We start from the raw sequence: 18,469 nt of genomic DNA on the forward strand, positions 1-18,469 counted from the left end.
ATCACAGAGCCACAGCCCAGCTGTCTGCAGACCACAGAGGCCTCTCTGTAGCCCCAGGAGTGCTGGAGGAGTCTCCCCCAGGTGCTGTTGTAGTGAACCTCCACCTGGCCATCACAGTGACTCTCTCCTCCTGACAGCCGGACTCCACCGTCTAGAGTTGACAGGGAGGAACCTATAAAAATGAATCATAATGTTTACTGTCATTCTCACATCAGAATCATAAAACAGAAGGGTTATCGGGAACAACATTTTTTTTCATATAAAATTAGCATGACACATCCCAGTTTATTAAATCAGAACACATTGTTTTAAACATATTCCTAAGAATTTTAAAATGGTTTCAGACATTTGGTTGGACAAGTTCTAATCTCACACTTCCTCTCTGTTCAGTATAAATACTGGCTGGGTGCCCACAACTCTGCACATCTTTTCTAGTTTCCCTTCCTTCACTTCAACTGCATCCATGCAGCAGCTTCCTCATGAAGAGGATGTGCCAGTGCTGGGCAGGTCAGTTGAGCCCACGTGTAAGCGGATGGAGGGATTCTCAGCACCTCAGCAGGTGACTTGAACACTAGATGGTGCACAAACTGCAGTGTGGACATCTGTGGAGGAGAGGGCTGTGAATGAGGAATGTGAATGTGGACTGACTTGTGTGTTGATAACACAAGGAGGGTGGAGCTGGAATTAGCTGCAGGGCAGGCTCCTGTAGAACAGCATGAAGAGGTGGGTAATGGAAGGAAAAGAGAGGGCAGAAAAGGATGGAGGAAATGATGGAATGATGGGTGGTCTAGAGGTCTTGAGAAGTTGTGCTGGACCTCTGTGTAAATGAGAGAGGATTATGGGAATAAAGGTCTGAGTGAGAGGTGACCATGGTTGTGCTGGAAGTCAGGACAGTTTGAAAAGGAAGGGAGGCTTGGTGATTCCAGTAAGAGGATTGCTTTCAGTGGCACTTTGAACTGCTGGACTGGTGTAGCTGAGTTGGAGGTAAATAGATTTGGCTGCTTTGTGAGTAATTGGGAGAGATTTCGATTTGACCTCCTACTGATCTTTTATTTGAAGCTTTCTTAATTCTGAAAATATAAATATATGTTAATTCTTACTAGAACAAATGATTCCAGTGTCCTGCCCGTGAGGGCAAGCTGCTCTGCCCCATGAAGAGACAGCACACTGAGAGAGATGGGTCTCGTTGCCCCGGCAGTCAAACACATCAACCCCTCTTGATCCACTGCCCTGTCCAAACCAGGCCTGTCCTGGAGCTGCTACAGCCTCCCCACAGCCCAGCTGCTGACAGAGAACAGTGGCATCTCTCAGGTCCCAGTACTGGTCACACACTGTCCTGTATTCATCGCGGTACTGCAGCTCCACCCGGCCAGAACAGGAGTCAGGGCCGCCCACCAGCCTGTAGCCACTGTATTCTGCAGACAGGACAGGAGCCATAGAGCATTAATACCTCTCTAGACTTTATAGAAAAGACAGGAGAGTCAGGAGCTGTACTGTATGAACGCAGTGCTCAATTATTTAAGTATTATAATGGTTGATTTTACAGTGTATTCATTGTCCAATAACATGTCATACTTACACATTATTATTGAATAATATTTTACTTTAATACACAAGAGTAATTATCTGTCACACTGTGACAAACAAAAATGAATCAAGCAATATGGAAATCACATGACCACAAGACCACTGCCTGCTGCAGCTCGCTGACAGATCCAAAGATATTAGCTTGGGGCCCAATATACAGTGCCCTGAAATGCAAAAGGCAAAAACATATGCTAATTAAAATGTCTAAAAAGTGGCAAAACATATTCTGAAAAGCAAGGACATGCAAACTAAAAAAGAAATCAGGTGCGACTAGTGCGATTCTGTCTTTAGGTATTTAATTAAACCAGATGATGACACAGTAGAACAGACAATACTCTCAACGTTAGTAGGCAAAGTTATGAGGAAGAGAAGTAATTAGCCCACACTGCTCAGAGTGAGAGTTGATTTACACAGCTGGGGATCAGTACAGACAGCATGTCTCTCACCTGTACAGGCCAGGCTGATGTCGTTTCTGTGAGAGCAGCTCTGATACTCCCTGGTTGAGGTGGGACAGTCGTGGATTCTGGTTTCATTTCCCTGACACTGGATCTCCTCTGTCCTGATCAGCCCCTGCCCCTCTCCGAAATGAGCCCCTCTCAGCAGCTCTGCTGGAAATCCACAGTCTAGTTGGCGACAGACGACCTCCGCGTCCTTCATGTCAAAGTCGGCCTCACAGATTGTACCCCAGGACGGCCATCGCAGAACCTCGACTCTGCCAGAGCACAGACTCCTGCCCCCTGCTAACCGCACTCCTGTACCTGAAGAGAAGTTGACACAAGACATTAACTAAGGTTCTTATTAGTTCCCTTTCTAGCATGTATTTAATCAAAAACACCAGAGTGAATCCTCTGTGTGCTTAAAGTGTCTCATACTGCTCTGGCGTGGTAGTTGTAATCTCAGTCTAGTTTTACAGTCAGGGACACATCCATCTATGTCCAGTACAATAGACTTGACCAGACATGTGACACAGGTATACACAAAGCATCTGACATATTGTAGCAGTATTAAAGCAAATTAATAGTTTGCATAACATGATTGTGATGCCCTGACGAGCCCCAATGCTCCTGCAATAAGTCCATCAAATTCCTCAACAATCAGCTTATCAGCCTCGTTAGGGGACCTTGCCAGCAGCCATATCACTCTGCAACTCACAACTCACAACTGGTAACCCACTGAAGCTAAGTAGGTGTGAGCCTGGTCAGCACCTGGATGAGAGACCTCTTGGGAAAAACTAAGCTTGCTGCTGGAAAAGGTGTTAGTGGGGACACTATACTGTAAAACAGTATAAAAGCCTGGCCTGTGTCCTGGAACCTTCTAGATACTGTAAACAGATGCCATCCTTTGGATGAGACATAAAACTGAGGTACTGACTCTCTGTGGACATTAAAAATCCCAGGGCATTTCCTGAAAAGAGTAGGGGTGTAACCCTGGTGTCCTGGTCAGATTTCCCATTGTCCCTTACCAATCATGGCCTCCTAATAACCCCCCTCTCGTAACTGGCTTCATCACTCTGCTCTCCTCCCCACTGATAGCTAATGTGTGGTGAGTGTTCTGGTACACTATGGCTGCCGTCACATCATCCAGGTGAGGCTGCACATTGGTGGTGTAGGAAAGACCACATTACCTGTGCTATATAAGTGTAAGCAATTATTATTATTATTATTTAAGCAATGAGGAACCTTTCCTCGGGGCTCAGACATTGAGTCAATAACCCTAGTGTGTTTGTTCTCTATTTCAGGTTTCCAGGAGTTTTTTCCCAGTTTCTGGTCACGGGCCTGCCATATCAAAGATACACTGAAGTAAATGTAAAGAGATAACTATGTGTAGATCTTCTGTATTAAATATTTTAATCCTAAACTGAAAACAGCTTGAAACCATCTTTGTTAGTCCATCTAAGAGTTTCTGTCGTTTTTCTAAATTACCAGACACACAAACTGTTAAATAAACTCAGTTTCATTTTTTAGATAAATTAATATAGGCAGGTAGGTGTAGCCACAGCACCCTTTCATCCAGGAGGGGGTGCAGAATGACAATCAGAGAGTTAGAGTACAAACTGAGATCTTAAGAGAGAGAGAAGGAGGGCTGAGATCTAGACAGACAGCAGGAGCACCTCATGAAGTCTCAACAGCAGTCAGAGAAACTGAAGTCTCATGCCGAGATCTATGATGAAAATGTAGCTTTAGCAACAATGAAGGTCATCAGATTATGTGTACAAGTTGTAAACAACCTGCATTCTGTAGCTCTTGTGCTGTGGTAGCTCATAAAACTGTTAGGTTTGGAGGTGGTTTGTTGGATTTAAATCTATACAAGTGAATCCAATTGACCTGCAATAAATGAAACTGTAAAGTTTAAATAATTTTGAGGCCTTATAGTGATTTTCATTATAACAGCGTAGCGGCGAGGCTTATTAATAAGAAAGAATTAAGTGTTCTGAGCTTTCCCAAATGAGGCCCCATCTCTGTTCATCTCTGTGGTGCAGCCACAGAGAAACTATTCATGCAGGCTGATTTAAGGTTTCCTTTGATAAGGGACAGCTCCCAAAGGGGGATGCACTTAGCTAAGCCTGGCTATCATGATCAATGGTCATCCATTGGCGCCTATCTGTCTAGGGAGTGCCAGATGGACATCTGGACTGCATTCCTAAGTGTCAGGAGTAAGTGACTCATATCTCACCTTGATCAACCAATCAGGGACTGGTAGGGCCGAGTAACCCACGTAGGACTCTGATGCCCATGGAACTTTCAGCCAATCAACGAGCTGAAGTTCCTCCAGGTAAAAACAGGCAACACAGAGAGCCTGTAGTGGACAATTCTGTGGACTTTTCTAAAGGGAATTCAAAGGAGAATTCCAGGGCAGGACGGCCCAGGAGCAGAAGGCTCCCAAGGGCAGGACATTCTCGCAGCGCGCCTCCTGACCATCCTGAGATTCAGCCCGGACAACCAAGGAATGGCCAGTGTGTCCGAGTGCCAGAACTTTCCTTTGTTCTAAGAGTCTAGAGGGGAGGTTGCCAGAGAGTAACCAGAGGATCCACCCGAGGTTAGCACCAGCAGCAGGCCTTGTGAACAGATCAGAACTGTGGACAGCTGAATCACTATTCAGAACTAGCTCTTCATCAGGAACGAACCGGTCCTCTTCCTGACTTGCTGGGACCCACAGTCATCTTTTCTGCTGTGTGCAAACTTTGCTAGTTAAAGCCAACACTAACTAGCCGGTCAGTGAGCATCAGCAGCACACCGTCGCAAACCGCACAGCACAGCCTGGCACCTAGCCAGAGAGCACGGATTGGACAGCAACAGCCGGCAACTGTTTCTTTGTGCCCGCAGGAGATCTGAATCCCCAGAGATTGGATGAGTATTCAACTTCAATGCATTAAAGCTCGAGAATTCAATTGTTATCCCAACCAGCTGATATCAATTTAATTCCTAAGAGTTATGTACTTGTTTTGAGTATCTAATGTAGGAGTTATAACCAAGTTCATTTACGAAACGGTCTATATGAATGATATACTGAACGTATGTCCTCTTGATGTGTAACTCTTCGTAACTGACTGAATATATACCTTTTGTATTCTGATAACCCTCTCGATAAGATCTGTTAGGTTTATATGCATATTCTATGTATTAATAAATGTATCCTCGTGTATTAGTACCTGTGTGCGTGCGTTGTTTGAGTTATATCGCATGGTTGGATTCTAAAGCCATCAAAAGAATCAATTTTGTGATTTACTGCTACAATTAATAATTGTCCCAGTAAATGCCCAAACCCTACAGAACTGGTGCCTTCAGAGAGCACACTACAACAGCCTCTCCAATAAAAACATACCCACAAAAAATACAAAACAATCATGAAATTAGTTTGTTCCTTTTTCTTGGATATGATGCTGCCAGGGTGTTGAGGGTTTCTCAGATCTCTCAAGTTCCTTTCAACAGAAACAATTATTACTATAATATTAAAAATATTTGGTTTACAGTGATATTTTGCTGTTCTATGTACAAAAGGATTCAGTGTTTCTTATTTCCTATTTAATCCTAAAATTGCAGTGTGGGGTCTATTTCCAGCTCTTGAGTAAGTGTCAGAGACTCAGCTCTAGCTCCAGCAAATAAAGCATTTCAACTATCATATAATTATTGCTGCCCAGGATGTCCATAGATATTCATGAACTGATTAAAAGAGAACCACCCATGGAACAAGAGAATCAAGCAGGACCTCTGACCTGGGCACTGACAGACACTATGGACAAGACCAGGACTGTCACAGCCTGGCATTTCTGGAGCAGACCAGACCAGAGTGTCACGTTCGTTAACCCCTCGTCTTAAGGACTCTCCAGCCCTTCCTTGTTTCCTACTCACCCTCTGCACCTGCTCCCTGTTCCTGCCCCCTATTAAGTTCTCTTTAAAAGCTAGGCGCTAACTCTATTCCGGGGTCTGCATTGGTTTCCATACCAGGCGAGTCCGGGACCTGGAAGTACCTGGTCCTGTTAAGGTTTTAGTTCCTGTTTCCGTTCCCCAGCCAGTTCGACCCGATTCCTGTTTTTATTCAGTTTGTCTCAGATTGAAGCCCGGTTTTGGACTTTTGCCTCCGCTTGGATTCCCCCTTGGACTTATTTCTGGATTGTTTGCCTAGGCCACACCTCCCCTGAACACCAGCGCACCATGGACACGCCCCCTGTTTTCATTCCTGACACCCGGATGCTTTTTCCCTGTGTTTTTCCCACTCTACTCCGGATCGTGTTGTCTGCATAGGGTCCTGAAAGAACACTTTCGTAACAAGAGTTGTTCTCCACATAATATCAGATCACATCAAAACACTCACTGTTATGGAGTTCAGCTCTATTTATACACACCTGGGTTTTGTCATGGAAGCTGGGTTGGTCTCCCATAGAGGGTGGTGATTAGACCCTATGTGGGGCGGTGATTCAAGAAAAAGGACCATAGACAGGGTTTATTGGTGTTCACAGTTTCCAGCACAGTTACATACAGATGCAGCCATTCAAAACAAACGGGCGATACCGCATTATTTTGCGGTGCGCTTTACGCATTCTAGCGCGAGTTACTGTAAATTCTCCTATAATACCGCAAGTAAAATAATAGTATCCGGAATTTCCGCAAGGTGGGGCTAATAAAGCTCAACCTCTCATGTTTGAGCTGTCGCCATCAAAGTCTTTAACGAAGATATTACTAATAGTATTACTAATGAATGACCTTGGACAAGCTGTAAACTCAAAGTATCGCCCTGGTCCACATTCTTTTTTTCATTGACCGTCTTTGTAAAAGTAACACCACAGCATTTCGCAATCACACATTTGTTTCCAATCATGCAAAGTACAGTAATTTTTGAGAATCGATTCACCATGCCTTTCACATGCTCATAAAAGAGATTGATTTAGGAACATAAACATATTAATGTATGCAAACTGTAAGGTATACAGTATGTATATGTATATTTAATGTCTTTACTGTGCCCATTTAAGTATTGAATATTTATATGGAATTTTACCACTGAAGGGAAATCTTAGTAGCTGAGCATAAAAAGAATAGGAGCATGCTGTAACGCGTGTGAAGGCCATAAACAATATTAATTTTGGAACTTAAACATACAGTATATGGCTGGTCTCGGTACTTTAAAGAAAACATACACAGCAGTATTCCATTTCTCCCCAAACATTTTAAGCATCGAAGTCTTTAACTAACGTGATACCGGAGTCAACAAGCATACTTTTAGAATTTGATTAAAAGGGAATATAATATGGAATTGCGTATCTAAAGAAATTAATAACGATATAATTATATTCGTGTACCGCAACACAAGAATAGTACACGCTGTACATTGTCTGTTGATAATGTTTCTGTAGTGCTTTTTCAGCCCTCCCCACGTGATGTTGCTGGTGGCGCTCTGGGTTAGGTTCCCATGCTGTGTGTTCAAATCCCACTGGAGCTGTTTCCCTGGCTCAGAGATTAAATAAAACTTCACTCCCACCAAACAAATTTATATTTCTAAATATCACAACATGATTGAATTTAAGTCATTTTAATAACAATGAATAGTCACCTAGGCATTACAATATAAACATTTATATTGATTTAAATCGCCTTTATTTAAAACCCATAAATAAAGCTGATACTGTTTAGACTTGTAATTATTTAAAACTGTATTACAGCAGCACAATGCACAATGCAATGTAAATCGCTATCTTTGTCTTCTGCGTAATAATGTTCACCTCTCTGTCCAGCAAATTAACAATAGTAATAATAATGAACTTTATTGTATATGGTGCCTTTAAAGCTGGCTCCTCAAAGCGCTTTACAGGAAAAAAACAATAACAACAATACTGTTAGGCTGGGCAACCAATTTTTTTTAAAGAAATACAAAATGAGATATAATGAGGTGTTCCGGCTTAGACATTAACGAAGAGCATAACATGTGGGCGGCCAGCGGGAGTGCTGGCTGTGACGAATTAAACCGGTTTCACAGGTATTTTCAAAGTAGAAGGGGGCGAGATTTCCAGCGAAAGACACCTCCCCCCCCCCCCCAAAACCAAGGAAGTACAGTACTTACTGGTTAAGAAAGCTAGGCTCCTCAATGAAATCGCTTTAACATGCTAATGCGTTGGTGTAACAGTCCGGGCTTGGCAAGCTTCTAATGTCAACCCGACTACGGCGAAAGGAACCCTTCTTTCATTGGAAGACAATGAACATATTCTAGCCCTAAATGAATTAATAGCAAACATGGTTTACATAAAATACATTTTTCCAAGAAAGTTTAGCCTTTGTCACTAATGAAACCACTAAATAAAGACATAAATAAAGAAATCTTAAGATTTTTTAAATACATGACTTTGCTAAAATTTATTTAAAAATAAAAACGATTACAAACGCCAGCGGAGAGAGAGAACAGGGGAGGGATGTATGTTTTGCATAAGGGGCGGGGCTATGGAAATGAAGTCTATTTGGGAATGTGGAGTTACATGTTCTGGCTGTTTGTGAATTATCGTTGTTGAGTATGGAGTGTTGAGGCAAAATGCAATTTAGCGCTTTCTGGCAAGACCCCCAAATTAATAATGTAACATGCTATTGTTTGTGCATGAACATAGTTACTGTATACTGTTATTTCTTTAGATACGCGATTCCATGTTATTTTTGAATCCCTGGCGGGACTGGGAGTCCATAAGAATCGAGTAATAGGTTTCATTGCGCTTTGACAGATCGTCTTTAAATCAATTATTGATTTAAAGGTTGACAGTAAATGTTTATATTGTAACGCATACTGTACAGCCTCTATTTCTCTATAAAAATCTAAAAGATTGTTTGCGCAGCCTAAGAGGGGGGCGAATGCACTACAATAGATTCGCATACTGTAGAGGAACACAGTATAGGCATCGTTGATATGAGGACTTTTGAAACCAAATTTCCCAAATTTAATGTGTGCTTTCTATGTTTATTGTCAATTGATTGTCCATAATATTGCTATTCTAAGCAAGGAGCACTTCACCCTGCCTGCTGTGGGAAGAGTTGGCTTATTCCTTCCCTGCCAGGCCCTCGTCGACACCGGTTTGACCATCACCCAGCTGCGGCCTGGTGTTTACACTATTTTATTATAACATTTATATTGATTTAAATCGCGTCTTGATTTAAATCGCAAACGCGTGTTTAGTTATATGTTTTTTTAATTGTAATCAGACAAATGCAACATAAATTGATACAGTATCTTTGTCTTCTAAGTATCTTAATAAACTTTCAGCATAGCTTTCTCCCCGTTTAGATTTATTTTTCTTGGGATTTTGGGATCAAACGTGGAAGGATTAGATTGTAATCGTTTTTATTTTTTAAATACGTTTTAGAAAAGTGTAATCTATACTAAAAAGCTGTACACCACCTGCTATACAGATACATATTGTAATACTTTCGGGTTTGGATAGGACGGACACAAGAACTCAGACTTGCGGAGTTAAAGCAAGTTAAAGCCTTTATTTTTCTTCTCCGTCACCACCTGCTAGCCCGGCTCTCCCGCGCCCCCGTCCGCCAACAGCGCGAACCAACACACCGCCCGCGCGCCCGAGAGAGAGAGAAAAGAGAGAGAGAGTGAGACCCAGGGGTGCAGAAGCAGGGAACTATTTACAAGGAAAACGGATACCTGTCCAGACTGTACGCCTGCTTCACACTGCAGCACTGGTCGGCGGCCTTCCTAAACCCCGCCCTGACCACTTTCACTCCTGTCCTGCTCTTCCCCGTGCACCCAGGCCGGGCGCTCATCGGTCTTTGCCCGGGGCAAATGTATATTTAGATATTTAGACCTGGCGCGGCACCGAGAGAGCGTCTGCATTTATAACTTAGTTTTTAAAATTAGTCAAGCAATATGAAGCATCTCCTTTTACTTTTAAGTCCCTTAATTATCATTGAGCACAGCTTTCTCACCACTTAGATTACTTCTTGATACCATCCCTACACAAAGCAGAAACTTCTTGTATTTTCCGATGACATACAACAGATTTTGTTACGTTATACGTTTTAGGAAAGTTTCATCTATACAAACACCACAAAACTATTCTCGATTGTATTTCTGAATGTTATGTTACACTTACAGTAGTTCACTGTTTTAAATACATCTAATTAAGAAAGTTAGGTGTAAACACTTTAGATCTTTTTTTCTGAACCAGGGAAAATCTGATCATGTTTCTCTATAACAAGTTTGTCACTAGTATACTTTTAACACAGTCTTTGCTGTGCTCTTGAGGATCCTTGTGATATTTCGAGCTCTGGTTGAATGATAAGTGTCGCAGTTTAAATAATAGTTTAAATAATTTCGTAGTTTATGAAACGCTCTGTTAAAAGCAAGGGAGTTTTTATGTCCATTACAGTAAAAGAAAATGCCTGACAATGTAGGGCTTGGACAGATTCCAAGTGCATTTTTGCAATTTACGTTGCATTGTGCATTGTGCTGCTGTAATACAGTTTAAAATAATTAAAAGTCTAAACAGTATCAGCTTTATTTATGGGTTGCAATTTAAAAAAAAGTCAAAAACCGCACTCAAAATGGAATTAAGAGCTTTCTGGCAAGAGGAGACACCCAAATTAATAATGTAACATGCCACTGTTTGTGCATGAACAAGGTTATACTGCTATTTCCTTAGATACACAATTAAAAAAAAATATATAATTTTTTTTAATCCCCGGTGGAACCGGGCATCCAGAAGAATCAAGTTATAGGTTTATTCCATGCTGAAAAAAAGAAGAAAGAAACACATTCCATAAGAATCAGCGCTTTTATATATTGCCTTTAATGGTGGCTTCCCAAACAAACGCAAACATGTTTTTAATAAAAATGCTTTTATTCACTCATAATCTGACAACTTCAGGAAGACTAAAGAAGGACTAAAGGAATTGTCATCTGTTGTTGAAGCTCTGTGAGCTCAGTGACTTTGAGACCACTTGTTATTCCAGGTTGTTTGAATCTTAGTAGCTGAGCATAAAAAGAATAGGAGCATACTGTAACGCGTGTGAAGGCCATAAACGATATTAATTTTGGAACATAAACATACAGTATATGGCTGGTCTTAGTACTTTAAAGAAAAAATACACACCAGTATTCCATTTCTCCCTAAACATTTTAAGCATCGAAGTCTTTAACTAAAGAGATACCGTAGTCAACAAGCATACTTTTAGAATTTGATTAAAAGGGAATATAATATGGAATCGCATATCTAACGAAATTAATAACGATATAATTATATTCATGTACCGCAACACAAGAATAGTACACGCTGTACATTGTCTGTCGATAATGTTTCTGTAGTGCTTTTTCAGCAGTTTTCATGTGACCTTGCTGGTGGCACTGTGTGTTAGGTTCCTGACTCCCATGTCACATGATCTGTGATTGAATCCCACTAAAACTATGACTCATCTTTTAACAAACATTTCTTTGAAAAAATGAAACGTTTCCCTTGGTCAGAGATATAAATATATAATATATAAATAAATTAAATTTAACTAACGTGAAATAGCGTGTGAAAAAGTGGTAGTTTTAAGCTTTTCTGCTAATATAATATGGAATCGCGTATCTAAAGAATTTAATAACGATATGATTATATTCGTGTACTGCGACATGGCTGTGTAGGGCTGTTTCGCCTCTCTCTTCATGCGACTGTACCAGGAAGAGGATTTCTTTCTATTCGAAACGTGTATTTTAAAAGTTTAAGAAGTAAAAACCTTACAGCGTACACAGATTTCTAAACTGATCAGGATCGTTATCTTTGTCTTATGCATAATAATGTTCACCGCTCTGTCCAGCAAATTAATAATAAACTTTATTTTATATAGCGTTTTAAACGAATAAGTAATTAGATTGCTCATAAACCTAATCAGTTGCTTTTTCTTTTTATTTAGGCTCCGATTTCAACTATAGATCGTATTATTAATAACCATAATAACAACCAACCAACAAAAACAACCATATAAACATAATACCAACCAAAAACATAGATAACGACCACAATACAAAATCAAATATATCAAACCATTATACTCTCGCAAATTCCTCCAATTATCATAATCCCGCCCCTTATGCAAAACCAAACCCTCCTCCCATCCCAGTTTATCCTCTTTATCATAAACAAAATCCACCTCAATTTTCAACATAAAGCATTACACAAAATCAATACCTCAACACTCCATACTCAACAACGATAATTCACAAACAGCCAGAACATGTAACTCCACATTCCCAAACAGACCTCATTTCCATAGCCCCGCCCCTTATGCAAAACCAACACCCCTCCCCTGTTCTCTCTCTCCCCTGGCATTTGTAATCGTTTTTATTTTCAAATAAATTTTAGCAAAGTCATGTATTTTAAAAATCTTAAGATTTTTATATTTATGTCTTTATTTAGTGGTTTCATTAGTGACAAAGGCTAAAAGGGCTTTTATGTAAACCATGTTTGCTATTAATTCATTCAGGGCTAAAGTATGTTCATTGTCTTCAAATGAAAGAAGGGTTCCTTTCGCCATGGTCGGGTTGAAATTAGAAGCTTGCCACGCCCGGACTGTTACACCAACGCATTAGCATGTTAAAGCGATTTCATTGAGGAGCCTCGCCTTTCCTAACTAGTACTGTACTTACTGGGATTTTGGGTGGAGGTGTCTTTCGCTAGAAATCTCGCCTGCTTCTACTTTACGAGTACAACCCCCTCTCTGCCGGAGTGCTGGCTGTGACGAATTAAACCAGTTTCACAGGTATTTTTAAAGTAGGAAGTACAGTGTTAACTGGTAGCTAGGCTCCTCAATGAAATCGCTTTAACATGCTAATGCGTTGGTGTAACAGTCCGGGAGTGGCAAGCTTCCAATGTCAACTCGACTCGATTGGAAGACAATGAACGTATTTTAGCCCTAAATGAATTAATAGCAAACATGGTTTACATAAAATACATTTTTCCAAGAAAGTTTATAATAATACGATCTATAGTTGAAATCTGAGCCTAAATATAAAGGAAAAGCATTTTCAGAGAGCAATCACGCTGTATTTATGTAGAAAAAGCGATTAGGTTTATGAGCAATCTAATTACCTATTCGCTTAAAACGCTATATAAAATAAAGTTTATTTAGAGATGAATGATAAGTGTCGCAGTTTAAATAATTTTCGTAGGAGGGCTTGGACAGATTCCAAGTGCATTTTTGTCATTTACGTTGCATTGTCCAATGTGCTGTTGTAATACAGTTTAGAATACAGTTAGTCTAAGCTTTATCAGCTTTATTTATGGGTTGCAATTTAGAAAAAGTAAAAAACCGCACTCAAAATGCAATTTAGAGCTTTCTGGCAAGGGGAGACACCCAAATTATAATGTAACATGCCACTGTTTGTGCATGAACAAAGTTATACTGCAATTTTCCTTAGATACGCGATTAAAAAAAATAAAATTTTTGAATCCCCGGCGGAACACACTCCATAAGAATCAGCGCTTTTATACAGTATATCGCCTTTAAACACGCGAAATCAAAACGTGATTTAAATCAATATAAATGTTTATTTTGTAACGCATAGGTGACTATTCATTGTTATTAAAAAGACTTAAATTCGATCATGTTGTGATATTTAGAAATATAAATTTGTTTGGTGCAAGTGAGGTTTTATTTAATCTCTGACCAAGGGAAAAGTTTCATTTTTTCAAAGAAATGTTTGTTAAAAAATAAAGTCATAGTTCCTTTCTGGTAGTGGCCTTTCTGGACTTGGAGAAGGCATATGACCGTGTGCCCAGAGAGGTGGTGTATTGGTGCTTGAGGAAGAAAGGAGTACCAGAAAGCATGGTGAAGTTAGTCCAAGCAACCTATAGAGATACAACTACAAAGATGATAACACAACAGGGAGAGACAAAAGAGTTTGAAATCACAGTTGGAGTACACCAAGGATCAGCACTAAGTCCTTTCCTTTTCATAAACATTATTGACACACTGACAGAGGAGGTAAGAACAGAAGTGCCTTGGGAACTCATCTTTGCTGATGATGTGGCACTGATGGCAGACTCAGAAGTAGAACTACAGGAGAAAGTGTTCAAATGGCAGAGGAGTCTGGAAAAGGGTGGACTGAAAATGAATGCAGAAAAATCTGAAATAATGGTAATGGAGAGAAGAGGAGATACTATGACCAATGTTGAGGAGACAAATGGAGGAAAACTGAAACAAGTTGATGACTTTAAATACCTTGGATCAAAACTGGTAAAGGGAGGAGAAACACTGGAGGCAGTAAAACAAAGAGTGAAAGCTGGATGGAACAAGTGGAGAGAAATAACTGGAATAATCTGTGACAGGAAAATTCCCAGAAAGTTAAAGTGCAAAATGTACAAGACTGTGATTAGACCTGTATTACTATATGGAGCTGAATGCTTGGCAGTTGGAAAGAGGGAAGAGAACTTGATGAGAAGAACTGAAATGAGGATGTTGAGATGGATTCTGCAGATTTCAATGAAGGATAAGATCAGAAATGAAGAAATCCGTAGACGATGTAGGGTGGTGGATGTGGTTGAGAAGATGCGAGAAGCGAGGTTACGGTGGTATGGACATATCATGAGGAGGGACGTTGAGGAAGTAACAAAGAGGGTAATGGAATTTGAGGTGGAAGGTAACAGAGGAAGAGGCAGGCCTAGAAAGAGATGGATAGATTGTGTGAGAAAAGATATGGAGGTATGTGAAGTGAGTGAGGAAGATGTGCTCGACAGAGACAAATGGAGAAGAGCAACCAAAGCAGCTGACCCCAGGACAGTCTGGGACTAAGGCTGTGAAAAAGAAGAAGAAGAAGAAGTTCCATGGGATTCAATCACAGACCATGTGACATGGGAGTCAGGAAACTAACACACAGCACCACCAGATTTGATAACACTATAAAAATGTTATAAAATAATGTGAGTAGGCACAGAACAAGTTTACAGCACAGTACAATAATAAATGCTGACCATGACTTTAGAAGCATAAATTACCTTACACTCAATTTAAACACAAGCTGTCTTTAGCCCTCTAAGCTGGTTCATACAGAAATGTAGAGATTCAGGCTCAGAACACAAAGCTTCATTAGCGAATACATATGCAGGACAACTAGAGAAGACGTTTTACAGAGGATGGATTTTTAGAAACATCCCATCAGTGACATCACTGAAGTCAACTCCTAGGTACTGTAACTGTCGTGTGGATAGTTTCACAAGAATCAGACAAAGGTTTAAGCATCGCTTGTTCTAGATAAAACTGCAAAAAAAAACAACAACCCATAATGTACTTCTTTGCGGCTCTGTTTGCCCAAATCATATATTCACAACGTGAAATTTAGAAAATAATATTACGTAACCAAAATCCGCAATATGGAAACAGAACCTGTGTAATTGTTGATAGATGATGTACTCGTAACATTTTTACAAGACGAACTACAACATTTAAAAAATGACTTGTATGTACTTGATATCTCTAATCAATCCACGGCGACATTGTTAAAGCAGAGTCCCAGCACAAAACGAAACTAAAATGCCCTGGGCATACCGTTTATCGTGTCTTATTAGTTGCTCAAAAGTAATTTGACCGTATGAAATGCATAATATAAACCTAGAAACATATACGTGAGCAGTATTTACGTAGTATCGGTGTTAAGACATACCTCTCAAATACTGTAAATCAAGTTAAAAATATCTCAAGACCGATTCTGGTCATAATGAAACCATGTTTCGTGTATGTTTTCTTTAAAGTACCGAGACCAGCCATATACTTTATGTTTATTTTCCAAAATTAATATCGTTTATGGCCTTCACACGCGTTGCAGTATGCTCCTGTTCTTTTTATGCTCAGCTACTAAGATTTCCCTTCAGTGGTAAAATTCCATATGAATATTCAATACTTAAACGGGCACAGTTAAGACATTAAATATACATATACATACTGTATACAGTACAGTTTGCATACGGTAATATGTTTATGTTCCTAAATCAATCTCTTTTATGAGCATGTGAAAGGCATGGTGAATCGATTCTCAAAAATTACTGTACTTTGCATGATTGGAAAAAAATGCGTGATTGCGAAATGCTGTGGTGTTACTTTTACAAAGACGGTCAATGAAAAAAGGAATGTGGACCAGGGCAATACTTTGAGTTTACACTTACAGCTTGTCCAAGGTCATTCATTATTAATACTATTAGTAATATCTTCGTTAAAGACTTTGATGGCGACAGCTCAAACATGAGAGGTTGAGCTTTATTAGCTCCACCTTGCGGAAATTCCGGATACTATTATTTTGCTAGCGGTATTTACCGGTAACTCGCGGTAGACTGCGTACAGCGTACCGGAAAATAATGCGGTATCGCCCGCGCATTTTGAATGGCTGCATCTGTAGCCCATATTGCAATATGGCAGTGAGGTTAGACGCAAATATGAATCACTGGATTACTCTAATAAGCCCAACAAAACTGTTTTAGTTATTTTTTTATATCCAGTGTTGTACTGAGAGTTCATCTTTCAATTACATTCATGTGAACCAGAATGACATTCACTACTCTCTGACTGAGAATAATCTCCTAGGCCAGCGGGTACTGCAGCTGAACACACAGTGCACTGCAGCACTGAGCTCCACAACACTGAGCCCACAATACCATTAAAACACAACTGATACTGACCATATCCACTGACAATTGACACCACAATACCATTAAAACACAACTGAAACTGACCAGATCTACTGAAAGCTGAGACTGACCTGACACCAGGAGAGCAGACATTTCACCCCACAGCACACTGGAACCCCAGCAGACTCTCTACTCACCAGTGTTAAAAATTGAAAGACACAGTGAAATAGATGCAGACACACTAACTGTCCTGTACAGACAGGATGAGCTATTGTTTCAGACAGACAGAGGCTTCCTGTTTTCGTGCTGCAGAGACACACAGATAAGAGAAGAGTTTTCTCAAACTGAAGAGTGCAGTTTCTGAATATGCAATATGTCTACAATATATTTATTAATTACATCAATTACATTGATTACATCATATTTATGTAATCTATGTATTTCTTATAGTTATGTGCACTATATAAATAATAGTATATAATGCATTTTAAAAAAATGTTAATTATCTGGTTCATTGTTATCATTGTTAAAAATAGCTATAGAGAGAGGGAGTAGTAAAGTGGAGAACAAGACTACTTGAGAAATGAAAAGGGTTGATAATTTACATTGTTTGGTGGACAGACTGGACTTGTAACCCAAGTCACTACTCTGAAACACTTGACATACAGATCCAGGGTCCGGGATTTTGATTTGTTCAGTTCAATCAATCGTTCATTTTACTGTCTTATGATATGAATTCTTGTGCTTTGATCTTGCTTTTAGTGAAAGAGTGTCTTCTTCCTCCCTGAGAGACAGCAGACAGGAGGCGTTTGTCCTGCTGTAGCTCTCAGACAGTCTGAGTCTCAGACAGAGTCTCCTGTCTGAGAGAGTCTCCTGTCTTCTGTATTTGTACCTCTGGTCCCCACACAGGTAGAAAGACATGATGATGGACTCTAGATCAGTGGAGGAGTTTTATTGTTCTCAGTGCTGGAGGCTGAAAAAATGTGATGTCTCCTACCTGAACACCTCACTCCAGCATCCACATTGTGAGGGAGATTTAACTGTTTTGCTTCTTGTTTTCCACATTCCCTCAGCCCAGATTCTGAACCGCTGCAGGAGACTGAGTGCCACAGGACTGATCCAGACCCTTGTCCAAAGTGAGCACCTCCTAGTGCTGAAAGAGCAGATCCACAGCCTAGGTGTCTGCACACCACTGTAGCATCACTGATATCCCAGTTATTACTGTACACTGTCCCCCACTCTCCTTTATAGTGAATCTCCACTGTCCCCTCACAGGGACTGGCTCCATTCACCAGCCTCACATCAGCTCTGCCTGGAGAGAGAGAAACGCTACACATTACATTAAAATCACAACCTTTATTTCTATTTTCTTTTACCTGTATGACTGGATTGCGGGTGAACAAGAGACCATCTTACCTTTCACTCCACAAACCTGTGTTCACATCCTGACTGTGTGTGAGATACTAGCGAGTCTAGCAACACAGTGACTGTATGTGAGACATTGGAGAATCGAGCAGTACAGTGAGTGAGTGTGAGACAATGTGCCTACAGAGGGCTGGGACTTGTATTCTCGCTTTTTTTGGAGGTGTGGTCACTACAGTGGTCAGCTGCTGTGGTGTGAGAAAGCTGAATCTGTTCCAGTCTGTTGTATCTGTGCATCAGAGTCCCACATTTAAGAACTGCATGATAAGACTGACCACTAGTCTATATCAGTACTGATAGTACTGATGAGTCACCTCATCAGTAGGTTGACACAGCACATTTGTTATGTATCAGTTACGTTTAATGTTTTGTGCTTAT

At 40.3% G+C, this 18,469-nt stretch overlaps 1 protein-coding gene across 1 annotated transcript; it reads right to left on the minus strand.

The window, feature by feature from the left end:
• Position 1: 1 nt before the first annotated feature.
• Positions 2-16,850, minus strand: LOC138216046 (T-cell differentiation antigen CD6-like). Its single transcript, XM_069198045.1, has 4 exons — positions 16,801-16,850; positions 2,034-2,345; positions 1,264-1,415; positions 2-151 (listed from the first exon to the last, which is right to left on the minus strand). Exons 1-4 carry the CDS (start codon positions 16,820-16,822, stop codon positions 2-4), a joined length of 636 nt encoding a protein of 211 aa, XP_069054146.1. The 5' UTR covers positions 16,823-16,850.
• Positions 16,851-18,469: the final 1,619 nt, after the last annotated feature.

This window comes from Lepisosteus oculatus, chromosome 14 (assembly GCF_040954835.1).
Source record: "Lepisosteus oculatus isolate fLepOcu1 chromosome 14, fLepOcu1.hap2, whole genome shotgun sequence".
Classification (NCBI taxonomy): domain Eukaryota; kingdom Metazoa; phylum Chordata; class Actinopteri; order Semionotiformes; family Lepisosteidae; genus Lepisosteus; species Lepisosteus oculatus.